We start from the raw sequence: 12,625 nt of genomic DNA, 5'->3' as shown, positions 1-12,625 counted from the left end.
TTTGTAATGCATTATAGCTCGGCATTCAGGCCTGTAATGGAATGAATGCCAAAAAATGTGATAAAAATAATAAAATATGATACAAACTTTATGTAGACAGATATTTACACAATTAATAAGAAATTATTATCTAATTAATACTAGCCTTTCTATCCCCTTATGTGGCATTGATTACACGATTATTTGTGAGTAGTTAAATGTTAAATTTTACATTCTCTATACTGTATGTTAGTGCAGTGTAGTGTATGACTTATTCCCATAGGTCAGTGGCACTCAGTGTAATATACCCTGGAAATGTTTTTATATGTGTAGATAACAGAGATGACATGGTGACCAGATATTTCTAGCAGCTATGTTTCAGCAATTTTGCTTTTGATGTGAATCCCTCAAAGTGCAAGGGCTTTCTTCTAGAGCTGCCATTTTCTACCAATGTTGAGCAATCATACTGGGAGAAATCCCTGGATCAGAGGCAGACACCAATTTCTACACCCACTGCAGCCTCAATATGGAAGACATTTTCTGAGTTGAGGTTGCGCTGCTCACTTTTTTTCAAGTGGAAAAGCTCACTTTCTTCTTCCTACTACACTCCTTATCTACATGTATAACACCAATGAATTCAATACAATCCACAGAATAATTCTAGGAAAGGCAGAAAATCAGTAATGTCAAAAATAGTTAGGTTCAGGGAAACTTACTTCACCAATAGAGTAAATTAAATATAACTCATCAAACTCCAAACACATTGATCATCAAAGATGGGTGATGTTGAACGGTAAATGAGGTGGTGGATGGTTTCCTTTCCTTCCATGTTAACATAGCAGGTGTGATCTCTTTTGTTGTCACGGCTACAAATGGTGGCCTGTCCCTTGTAACCATTGTTATCCACCTGCAAACATGCTGTGACAGGCCTGTATAGAAGTGTAAATCAGGAAGTGGAAGTCTGAGCAGGAAGGTACAGCACACTTGAGGGCAAACTCCTTCGAGACATCGGTGTAACAATAACAGCGAAATCTTTTCTTTTAACCCAACCTGCTGCTGAAGTTCTGCCAATTGGGAATAGCTCTCAAATTTTTTTTTACTGTACACAACACTCAAAACCCAACTCAGTACCCCAAGCTGAATGTTTGTAAAACCTTAGAGGAAGGATTCAGCTGTGACTTAAGAAAATGTTGTTTTTCATATCAAATAAATCCAGTAAAACTGTAAGTTTGCCACATTCACAACTTGACTGTTTCCCTCCAAATTTTGTTTTGCTTATAAAGTCCTTACCTGGGTCAAAATCTCTACGGTGAATACTGCTACTACGTAAAAGTGTTCCAAAATTAGAAGTCATCCATGAGTGACTCAGTTATTTGAATTAAAAATATGATTTGGAAATGTAACTGCTTTGTATTAAATGTTTTTAACTGACAAAATAAGCACTTTTAACAGTCATCTTTTCTTTTTCTTTTCTTCCCTGGTTCAGAAGCGGTGAGGGGTATCCCAGCACCTGGTGGGATGAATGGGAGCGGTATTGGTGGGACAGTCCCCACCAGCCTCAGCGGGCAGCAGCTGGCCTCTGCCATCCCCTCACCCACCACCGGCAAGTCCTGGCGCAGCAAGTCCATGAACCTCAAGCACAGTGCCACTTCGTCAATGCTGGCAAGCCCCGCGCACTCGCCCTCCCCCACTCATTCACCCCAGGGCCCTGAGGGCCTTCTGCCACATGGAAGCGATGGGTCAAAAATGGGATCAGCCGGCAGTGGTGGACCTCAGAGGTCCATGCTGGAGAAGTTCCGGCTGATTAACCCTAGATCAGCTTCACGGGCGTCGCCGTCTGTGGCAGACATGGCTCTGCAGGAGGAGGATGACCTGTCAGAGTACGGTGAGGATGGATTGACGCCCACGGGGTCGGTGTGCAGCAGCGGCAGTAGCAGTGCCACAGCCAAGCAAATGTCTACTAAAACCTCTGGATCGTCCCTCACTGCACCAAGCAAGACTTCTTCTTCTTCCTCCCCATCCTCTTCATATTCAAAAGCGTCTGCCAATGGCAGCAGGTCTGTGTCCAAAGACAAGGAGGACAAAACCAAGTCTGGGAAATCTTTTAAGGACAGCTCTGCACCCAAAGAGGAGCGTGAGTCATTTGCTGACCCCACCAAGAAGACCTCCAAAATTGCCAGCCTCATCCCCAAGGGAGGGAAGCCATCATCTGGAAAGAAAGATGGTGGCGCCTCCAGCGGCATCCCTAAGCCAGGACTTAAAGCTCCCTCCACCACAACATCCAAGCCTCAGAGTCAGTCACAGAGCCAAAGCCAGGCCGCCTTAAACAGCAGCGGCAACATGCGGGGCGGAGAGGTGGAGAGGGCCAAGCTGACAAAAGGAGGGCAGGGTGGGAGTTTCTACATACAGCGCTCCACTGGGGGCCCAGAGGGCAAAAGGACCAGCATGACCTCCTCTACCAGCACATCAGCCCTGTCTGGGTCCAGTGGGATGCTGGGAGGAGGTGGAGGGGGTGGAGGAGGAGGAGGAGGAGGAGGAGCAGCGCTGGGAGGGAATGGAGTAGTTCAGCTTCCTCAGCAGCAGCAGCACAACCACCCCAATACTGCCACTGTGGCCCCCTTCATGTACAGGTGAGGTCAATATCGACCCTTTTCTCAAAGTCATACCTCCACAAATACAGACACACACTATATTCACTCACACACACCCCATGAAATCCTGGAGCATTCCCAGTGATCAGCTGGCTCTCCCCACTGTGCATCTTGCTCACGCCTCCACATCTCTTCACAGTCATTACAGAACAAATTAACATCCAGTGCCTGCCGCTTGCCAAAGCCTATTATTTAACTGTCTGGGTTTCATCTTTGATGTGAGAATCCAGACATTGGCAGCGTTCAAGAACCCTTTCCCCTCTCCGTCATTCAACCGGTGTTGTGATGCATGCAGCTGGTGTGTGGTTCCCTGACGTTACAGCCATCAGAGGTGCAGGAAGTGGGTAAATCTGCCCAGCAGGGCCGATTTTCTCTTACAACGGCAGAGGTAATCCAGGGGGAAAAAAATGGAGGAGCCGCCAAAGTCTCTGGGATGCCTTTGTGCTCGGAGAGAAAGAGAGTTAGGAATCCCATTAAACAAGACTTAATCCTTCAACCCTTCTCTCCCTCTCTCGTCTTCCTCCTCCGTTGTGCACAGTCAGCTCTGCCACATTCGGCGGTGCCTCTTTCGAGCATTAGCATTGCTTTAATCCCACACATTTAGCAAGTTAGAACTACTGCGGCTATCAGTCCTGGGCAGATAGTGACAGATAGAAACTGAAACTGTAAAAGCACACACAGCCCACTCAATGAGCAAAAAGTAAACGAAAAAACATTGAGTGCAAAAATGGTACCATCTGTGATGTCAGCCACAGGTTTCTGAAGGAACATTTCAAAGCCTGGGCTTGAGTTTACCACTTGCTGCCATTTGTGTCAGTGATTGGGGTTACAAATTCCCAATTTGGCTGTAACAAGCAGCAACCACTACAGCTGCTCCCAAAATACCTCTCACTGATTTTCTTACTCACTTCAGTACAGTTTGAGTTTCTAGTGGCCATTAGAGACCAAATATTAACAACAATCTCTGACTGTTGATATTTCAAACTCTGAAGTATCTGACATGAGTTGGCCAGCAGAGTTGGGCTGATCATATCAGTCAATAAAGAGTCCCTGAAGGGGTTAAACCTCTCTGAGCTAGTAAGATGGCTAACACATGTCAAAGTTCACCAAAGTCGTGGCTGCGAAAAGTTTGTGCTGATTTACTTCACCCCCACGAGGGTATCCTTGCTGATTTTGTCTCAGAATATTGCTTTTTGAAAAGCTGGTGTGCCTGAGTCATTTTCACACATTAAATAATAATGCATTTGAAGTAACAATCTCAAAGATTTTCATTTAAATAATTGTCTGTTAAGTTACTATCTATCGCTGAATTACAATCACAATGGTGATTGAGCCTATGGCCCACTGATCAAAGTCCTTGAACTATTACCTACTAGGTGTCTATGGTGACATTTCCAAAAATTCACCAGAGGCGCACAATTAGGTTGTGTTTTCCATCGCCCAACAGTGGTTGGTGCTCCAGAGAGGGTAGGCGGAGCTAATGCAAAGGTCTTGGTCTTTCACTCACTTATGTGTGAAGAAGTTTTTTCGGGTTTCTGCTAAACGGTTACTATAGCCAAACACACAAAGGAAAAATCGATGACTGCAGACGAAACTTCAAAAAGAAAGAAATTTCATATGAGCACATTTCTGTAGCCTCCATCTTCATCCTCCCCTTCTCTTGCTATAAATGTTCTTCCTCACCAGCAGGCCTCACCCACAGCCGTCAGCATGCACACAGTAAGTGTAAAGGCCTCCTGCTGTGATGCAATTTACCATCATTTTCAGCCCAATTAGGCATCTTTGTCTTGTTCAGTTTCTCGTTCTACACCTACTTCAAGTTGTTGCCTCTGCCATGTTTAAACACTCATTTAGATTGCAGGACTTTACTGCAGTTAGAGTGCCCCCCCGCCCCCCAACACACACACACACAGGAAACCATTAAGAACAAACCTGAATCTTACTGGTGAAGTTAGTCTTCACTTTAAAAGTAGCAGAATAAATATTCATTTGTTACTGCAGCAGTTATCTGTTTTCTTATTATGGGCCCAAATTGTTGCGTGCAGCAGTGGTAGTGAATATCTCTGTGTCTGTGAATCCACTGAGGTGAGGGAAGCTTGCAGGAAGGAAAAAAAAAGAGCTGAAGTCACAGGCTGATGCTGCTGTCGCAAATGGAAGCCAATTTTTATCTGCAGCTCTGCAGGTGGTGGTGGTGGTCCCCAATGTGTGTGTGTGTGTGTGGGAGGGCATGAATACTATACAGTAGCTTGTGCTTAGATCTCTGTGTGTTTGTGTGCAAGATTTGCTGTGTGTATTTTCGGATTTTCATGTGCATGTGGTTGAAACCGTTAGTTTGCATGCTTTTCATCGTTTGTGTGTGTGTCTGTGTGTGCATTTGATTGTGTTTGTATGTGTATCATCTGTCACTGTGTCTCTCTGTGTGTTTGTCTATGTTGCTGTCTGTTTTACATGTGTGGTTTTGTTTTTTTCTTGTCGTTCGCTGTGTGTCTGTGTGTGTGTGTTTGTAGGGCTGTTATCTCATGAAGTGTGTTGGACTTTATCCTTGTTTTCTTCAGATCAGCAAACAAACAGTGGAGCGTGATGCAGCTCAGGGTTGAGGAGGAGAGGCAGATGCACACAAGCACATATTTCACGCACACAGACACACTCAGAAAACATCTCAGCTGAGACCGTCCCCTCCTCCCTTTAGAGGTGTCCATCTGTTGAATATGTATGGAGACCAAAAACTGACTGAAATTGAAACTGTTTTCTTGTTTAACACTGCAGGAACAAAGACAACAGACATTCTGACTGTTGCTCCAAATAAAACTCAATTAAATCTCTCCATTACTGCTATTTCAAACCCTTAAATTCCAACTATCAGCACTGTACCCTTCTAACCACTCCCCATGTGTTTATGTGATACTACATTTTTAATGTGATTGTACTTTTTATGCCATATTAACCTAAAACCTAAACCTAAATCATCTCATCGCATTGTTTCACTGAATAAATGAACATGACTCCGGAGCAGCGTTAACCATGGTGGGGGAGTTCCAGTAAAAACCCTTTCCCCGTGGCTGTTTTGAAATGACTGGAGTGGCTGTAGTTGAGCTTGAGTTTGCCAGATATCTCAGCCTATCTTCATAACCGCAGTGTATTATTTTGCTCTTTGTGCCTCCAGGACATTCTCAGAAAATGACTGCACCATGGTGGCCCCAGCCGACCCCTGCCTCAGCCCCACCAAGGGAGAGCTGGTCTACAGCAAGACAGCCAAACAGTGCCTGGAGGAGATATCAGGTACAGCAGGTCAACACACATGCTGTGCGCTCTGCATATATGATATATGTGTGTGTGTGTGTGTGTGTGTGAATGTGCATAAGCCTCTATGCATTGTCTCTTGTAATATTGGTCATACAAGATTTAACCTTCATTTGTTGACCTCACTTTCCTGCTCTACAGGTTGTTCACGTGATGCATTCACTTTCTTTAGGAAATAGAACAATTTCTTTAGCTCTTGCTCTGTTGGAGTGTTATTGGAGGATAGTTAAAGGGTAGCTGCAAGATGAAAGAGCTTTTGAAGGCTATTGCTGTGGATAGCACTATGCACTGGTGTCGAGCAGTCGGTGTATGTGTTCCATCAGTGTGTGTGGTGACGTTGGGTGTGTTTACTGGGGGGATCCCTGTTCCTCGCTGGTTTCACGTAGTGGAGGGAAAAGGTCAGCGCTGACAGCCGGACACAGGGAGCATCTGCGGCTCTTTGTTTACATCCCCACAGGCTGCCATCATCTGTTACAATCCCAGTGCTGCATCACGACCAGCCGTATGACATATCAACATATCTTTTATGTGTATGTACAGCCTTGCTCCTCAGCAGAGTGACGTCTTTTGCAAAGTGTTATTTGGCATTTGATGGATGTTTTATCCATACTGTGCCATTAGTTCAGATATTTGAGCCCTATCCAGATGGAAGAATGGATGGACTTCATACATAAACTGGGTACAAGAGTTTCAAGCTTTAAAATGACAAATACATTGATTTAGTAAAGGTAGTGGTTTTGAGGATATCACTTTATTTGGTATATTTCAGTTCATGATCCTATTCCACTATGATGGTCATAACACCAATACAACCGAAAACAGCTGGTTAATATTAAATTGTACTGCTTGTTTGCAAAGAGCGAAGACTGCAAACGTCTTTTATTGTCCTTTAATTACATTCGGCGGACATCTGTGCAATCGAGCTTCTGCTGCTGAGAGGTCAGGATCGAGGGACTTTTGACCATTTTGAAGGAGTTTCTAACCACAAATTCCTGACAAGGAGCAGGATGAGAGGTTAAACCAGGCAACACACCATCAAAACACAAACCGCTGGCAATGAGAAATTCCATTGTTTCAGCTGGTTTCTGCCAGTTGCAAATGAAGACTTCACTGTCACAACTCCTCACATTCCATCGGTCAGTATCGACTGTATTGTGTCATCTGTTTTAAGCACAATACTTTTGTCAGTGGTGTACTGAGGATCAACATTTCTGTAAAAAACATGGATTTTACATTTTTAGCAGAAAATGCTGGATGTCATATCTTCAAATGAAACTGCATCCTTGTAATAACCAAATTAAAAGAGGTCAACTTGGATGATAAATCAAACAAACAGCTAACTCAATGTAAAATAGGATGTCAAGTTCAAAGCGCCTATAAAGCGCAGCGTGCACAAACAACAGCGTGTGATTACAGGTTTGGTTTGTCAGGTCGGCAGTGGCAGTGGCATTCCAGACATTTTGCTCCGGCAGCGGCTTTTCGCAAGCCCGTCATTTGAAGGATAAAATTAGACTGCAGCGCTGACCGTTCCCTTTGTTTGGGGTCCATTTCAAACACTTGCTTTTTGTTGTCACACGTTCCATGGTCGTTTCACATCCTTCAGTTTATTCCGCCTCTCTCTCTGTATAGAGATGATGAGCCTCTGAGAAGGAAATTCAAGTGCATGCACACCGCAGATACCACATGACAAGCCTGCTCTTTTTACATATAGAGGCTGAAACAATGTCAGTAGTGACAACATCCAATATCAAAGCAGCTATAAAAGATTTTTATCCACATGTTGATTTAAGCGTTTTGTGAAATAATTTGTAGACACAGAAAGTTTATCTGTTCATTTTTTATCAATAGCATAACAAATTGTGATCAACCTTGAAGGGAGGCAACTGCTCCCAGTCCTTACTCTCTACTGGTAACCAGGGTTTAAAAATGTGTGGAAGACAACTGTGACTCATAACGACAGGGCTAATAAAGCTTGCATTGATTGATGGGTATACGTTGGCTCTGTGGTCTCATTGTTGATCCACGATAAGCTGCGGGCTCGCTATTTTAGCTCCTCAAGATAGCATTTAATTAAGTCGGGCGACCAGCGAGGTGCAGCAGGGGCTGCAAATTACAGGTGCACTGTCCAAACAACTCACTGTCACACTGCGAGGGGAAGATAGAAAAGCAGAAAAGAGAGGGGCGAAGGATAGTGTGAGGGAGGAAAGATAGGGAAGAGGAGGGAAGTGAACAGAAAGTGAGAGAATGAGAGGGATTAAGAAGGAAGAGAGGGTGATAAACACAGAGAAGGAGAGCTAAGAGAGAGAGAGAAGAGAGAGAGAGAGAGAGGGAGAGTGCTGCAGGCTGCATGCTGGAATGGAATGAACAAGCAGACCGAGAGCTACGTGAGCCTGTTCGCCGGCTTCACCACCCGCTCATTCTCCGCTGCGAGGAGAGAGAGACCGTCAGAGAGTCAGAGGGGAGGCAGGAGGAGTGTGGCAGTGAGGTGGTAATTAAAGGAGAGACAGAAGGTGGAGGGAGAGAGATAAGACTGAATGAAAAGAGACTGTCATTTAATAGGGGGAAGAGATAAAGGGAGTGCGATAGCAGGAGGCAGAAAGCGTTGGTGAGGGAAGGGAGATGTAGCGACTCGTTCATCCACGCCCCTGACTGTGGTGGAGGAAGGAGCCAAGAAGACAGAGAAGAAAGCATGAGGACTGGAGAAGGAGTGCGGAATGAGTGTTTGTGTCTTGCTCAACATCTGACCATGAGTATGGGCTGGCTCGAGGATGGATCTGGATTCTACCTGCATGCCTGAGAGGGAGGTTTTCTCTCCGCTCTTCCTCCTGCCATCGCTTTCCCTCCAGCCCTCTGAAGCCTGGACCACTGTCGGGAGGCGTGGGACGCGGGGACGCATCTCTCTGCCTCCTCCGTCCTCCGGTTCCTCCTTCCCTCCATCTGCTCTCTCAGTGACAGTGCAGCCAAGATGTGAAACAGACACAGGTAGATTCACTTGTGTGCATAGTTTCACGCGCTGAGCCACCGGAGGCGACAGCCAAAAAAAGGGAGCGGCGAGCAGAGATGAAGAGAGGAGCAGAGTTCTCGGTGTATCAGGGGGGCAGCCCTGCTCGGCGGCCTCCCCAGCCTCTCCCAGACAACCTCAACCTGCGGATCAAGCAGCGCTCGCTCACCAACCTGACCCTGCTCAACGATGGTGAGCAGCGGGTCTACTCCTTTGAGCTTGATGAGTCGCCACCCCGTCTTTCACAGCCTCAGAACTCTTCAGCATACTCATCCCCCACTCAGCGAGCAGGAGGCAGCCTGCAAGGAAGCCCTAGGAAGGAGGTGGTACCAAGGGGAGGTGTGCGGGGCACCAGGGCTCGATCCCTGTCGCTCTCCCTTACCAAGGTGCTCTCTCAGTCCGAACACTCCCTCATCCCGGTCCCTTGGCGATGCACAGGCGCAGGCGGGCGGCCACAGCGGGCGTCGTACAGCGGCCACCCGCGGACTGAGCCGGCGCGGCTGTCCAGAGGGGAGGGGGGTACAGATGAAGAGGGCAGCAGCGGGCGTTCAGATGAGGAGCCAGCATCAGGGAGGGGCGGCGGGAAGCGGGGAGGCAAGGAGAAGGACGGCGGGTATTGGGCGGAGGAGGAGGTCTCAGGGGGTGGACCTCGTGAGGGGACGGCTCAGCTGGATAAAGAGGTGATCCTTACAATGCTGGGTGACCTGGAGCAGGTGCTGCACACCCAACCCCGCCCACGTAAGTCAACACGGTCAGCCAAATCCAGGAAATGAATGTGGAAGGTGTTACCCACTGTAGACACAAGTAATTGCGGATTACATTCCTCCAACATCTGACCACACAATTTGGAAACTTTGCAGAGGAAGTAAAAGAACTTATGTTAATGTGAAGTTTTGGTTAAGTTTAAAAATGCAAACTTGTGCAGAACATGAGAACGTCACAGCAGAAAAAGCCTTCAATAAGCTGGTTATTTTCTTAATCCTCACGATGGGGGGAAACCTATTTCTCGGAGAACACTATTAGCATTTTAAGACATTATTTAAAAGAATTTTATGGGATGAGGCTGTAAAAGCACACACACACGGTCCCTCATGCTTGATGCTGTTAATGCAGCCACAAGATTTACACAGGCAGCAGCAGTAGTTTGAATTCATGGACACAAGCAGGTGAAAAGATCTGTTATACACTTGCACCTGCACACTGTCACAGTGTCACAGCAAATGAAGCACTCGCGCTGTGTGTGCAGCATTGTGAAGTGCTGTACTGTGAATTTAGCACAGCCTAAACCCAACCCATTACCACCAGAGTATGATATGTTTTATGATGTTGGAATGAGCACCCATGTACAAACTTGGCTTTCGATGTGAGAAGAAAGGGGGGGTTCAGTTGATGAGCTGTACCATTTTTTTGTACGTTTTTATGACAGCGGAGGAGATTATTGTGACTCTGCAGATAAAGCAAAGTAAGATGCACAGCAGAGCAGAGCTTTGGCAAAGAACAGATTATTGCTGATTTCCTTTCAGCAGGTTGAGGCATGATGCAGCATAAAGGAGAAATACCGTGAGATGTAGATGATGGAAAGCCCTCCACTGAAAAAGCTTTTATTAGTTGCACCTCCCTCACTGCCTGTGAGTCACACAGCCAACGTGATCAATACATTATTATTACACCTTTCATTGTGTGTGTGTGTGTGCTTATCTACACTCTGCTTGTGCGCACAGGTGCTTTTTTTCTCTTTGCGTGCATTCGTGCCTCAGAGCGCACACGTGTCTACTCGTGTGTGTTAGAGATCTATCCAGATAGATTGAGAAGCCATTTACATTTTTTAAAGAATTCTTTCACCCCGGTCAAAGTTGGCTTTGCAGCTGCTGTTGCGGCTGCTTGCGCTTTTAGCCTTGGGGAGCAGTTGTCGTTGATACGTATTAACAAGCCCTAACCGTGCTGCAACGCCTGTTAGGAAACACACTCGGATACTAGGGCCATAAAATTTGCGTGTGTGTGTGTGTGTGCGTAGCGAGACACCAACGAAAATGCTGCAACAAGGGTAGAGCTAGCTTACAATTATGTCTAGGTGTGTGTCTGTCTGTGCATGCATATGTGTGTATTATAATTAGATGACTGGGATGGTTTCCTAATAGTATTCAGCTGGGGAGAGTGGCATCAGTACCAGCTAACATGCATTATTGAAAGAGAGGGGGAGAGAGAGTGAACTGGCACTAAAGCACCCACTGGTACAGTATGTGTGTGGGTGTGTGCACTGGAGTGTGTGTATAAACGTGTCGGTCCCAAATGGCAGCTATTTGCATTATGTTTTGGTGTCAAAACTCTGATGCAGCGTTTGTTCTTACACCCCGTATGTGTGTGATGAGAGTGTGGTCTGTGTGTACACCTTTCCTTCTTCCGTCCCCCCCCCCTTCACTAACCAGGTCTCAGTTTGGCTGCTTCACAACCTCATCGGGGCCAAGAGCTGGACAGCAGCTTGCATCCAAATGAATGCTTTGTGGCTTCTCACCTCTCTGTAGTGTTGGAAACTAAAGTAGAAACACCAGCTATGCATGTGTGTAAGCAATAATAGGTGCTAGGAATGTAGCCACACACACGTCTGCTACTCTAAGAGTGCTGAGCTGGTAAATTGCTTATAGGTGTTATGTTTTGGAATGAATATTCATTCGATTCAATTTGAAGAGGCTCCAGTGTGTGTGTGCCTGTTGCTATTGTGTGTGTAGAAGTGTTGTTTTTGCCTGTGGGAGTAGCAGCAGATCAGTTAGTCTTGACTATGGCCCAACACAACACAGACTTCCAGCCCGATAGGTTCATTCATACTTCAACTGTAGTATATTTCTGCAATGACGGTCGATCAGACACACACAAACACACACCCCACACACAAACAACGACACACACACACACACACACATGGGACCCACCCACCACACTGAAGCACCCTACTGTACCGCAAAGTTGAATTGCTCAACACAAACATCGCAAGCTGACCAGACAAAACATCACATAAGTTAAGCACATTGGCGTAACGCTCTTCTACCATTTGGGAGCTGCTTCGACTGCTAGCATAATCTATGTTGCATCGCATGTGGTTGACTTCAGCCTCCTTTTTTTTTCCTACGTCATGACCTTGCGACAGAAGCTTCCCTTCACTCAGTGACCAGGACACAGAGATATTCACTACCACTGCTGCACGCAACAAATTTGGGCCCATAGATAAAAAAAACAGATAACTCCTTGCCAGTAAAAATAAGGGGATATCTCAGTATCTCTTCTCACCGTTCCTAGCACTTTTAATATATAATGGGTCGTAATTGGATCTTTTCGAAAGGACGTTGTGACAGATAACTTCACCCAGGTAAAAGATTCAAGCGTTTGTACTTAAGTTTTCCTGTGGTGTGTTGTTGTGTTGTGGGTGGCCAGGACCTGTGTGAGAGGGAAGAGAAGAGGCAACCTGCTACTCCATAGTTTAAGGATAGGGAGTAAGAGAAGTGCAAAGGATACGATAAGAAAGAAAAATAAAGATGGAATAGTCGTTTCATCTTTCCACATTAAATTCTTGGCAATCTGACCTCTCCCTTAAGGAGCTGCAAGCATTTGACTGAGAAATGAAGCAACCATCACTTCATGGAGGGTCTAAAGAATGAGGTTGTTTAGATATGAACGAATGAGAACATTCATACCAGTGCAT

At 45.9% G+C, this 12,625-nt stretch overlaps 1 protein-coding gene across 1 annotated transcript in view; it reads left to right on the top strand.

The window, feature by feature from the left end:
- Positions 1–12,625, top strand: part of nav3 (neuron navigator 3) — a gene marked incomplete in the record, with an annotated part of 202,937 nt that overhangs the window by 105,592 nt on the left and 84,720 nt on the right. The window contains 2 exon segments of the mRNA XM_035678645.1: positions 1,466–2,609; positions 5,794–5,909. Of these exon segments, the coding sequence (XP_035534538.1) occupies positions 1,466–2,609; positions 5,794–5,909 (1,260 nt within the window).

Source organism: Morone saxatilis, unplaced genomic scaffold, assembly GCF_004916995.1.
Source record: "Morone saxatilis isolate NCDOM2014 unplaced genomic scaffold, NCSU_SB_2.0 Contig10, whole genome shotgun sequence".
Lineage (NCBI taxonomy): Eukaryota > Metazoa > Chordata > Actinopteri > Moronidae > Morone > Morone saxatilis.
Note: the sequence above shows the minus strand (reverse complement) of the source record. Positions and strands in the feature narration are given on the sequence as shown.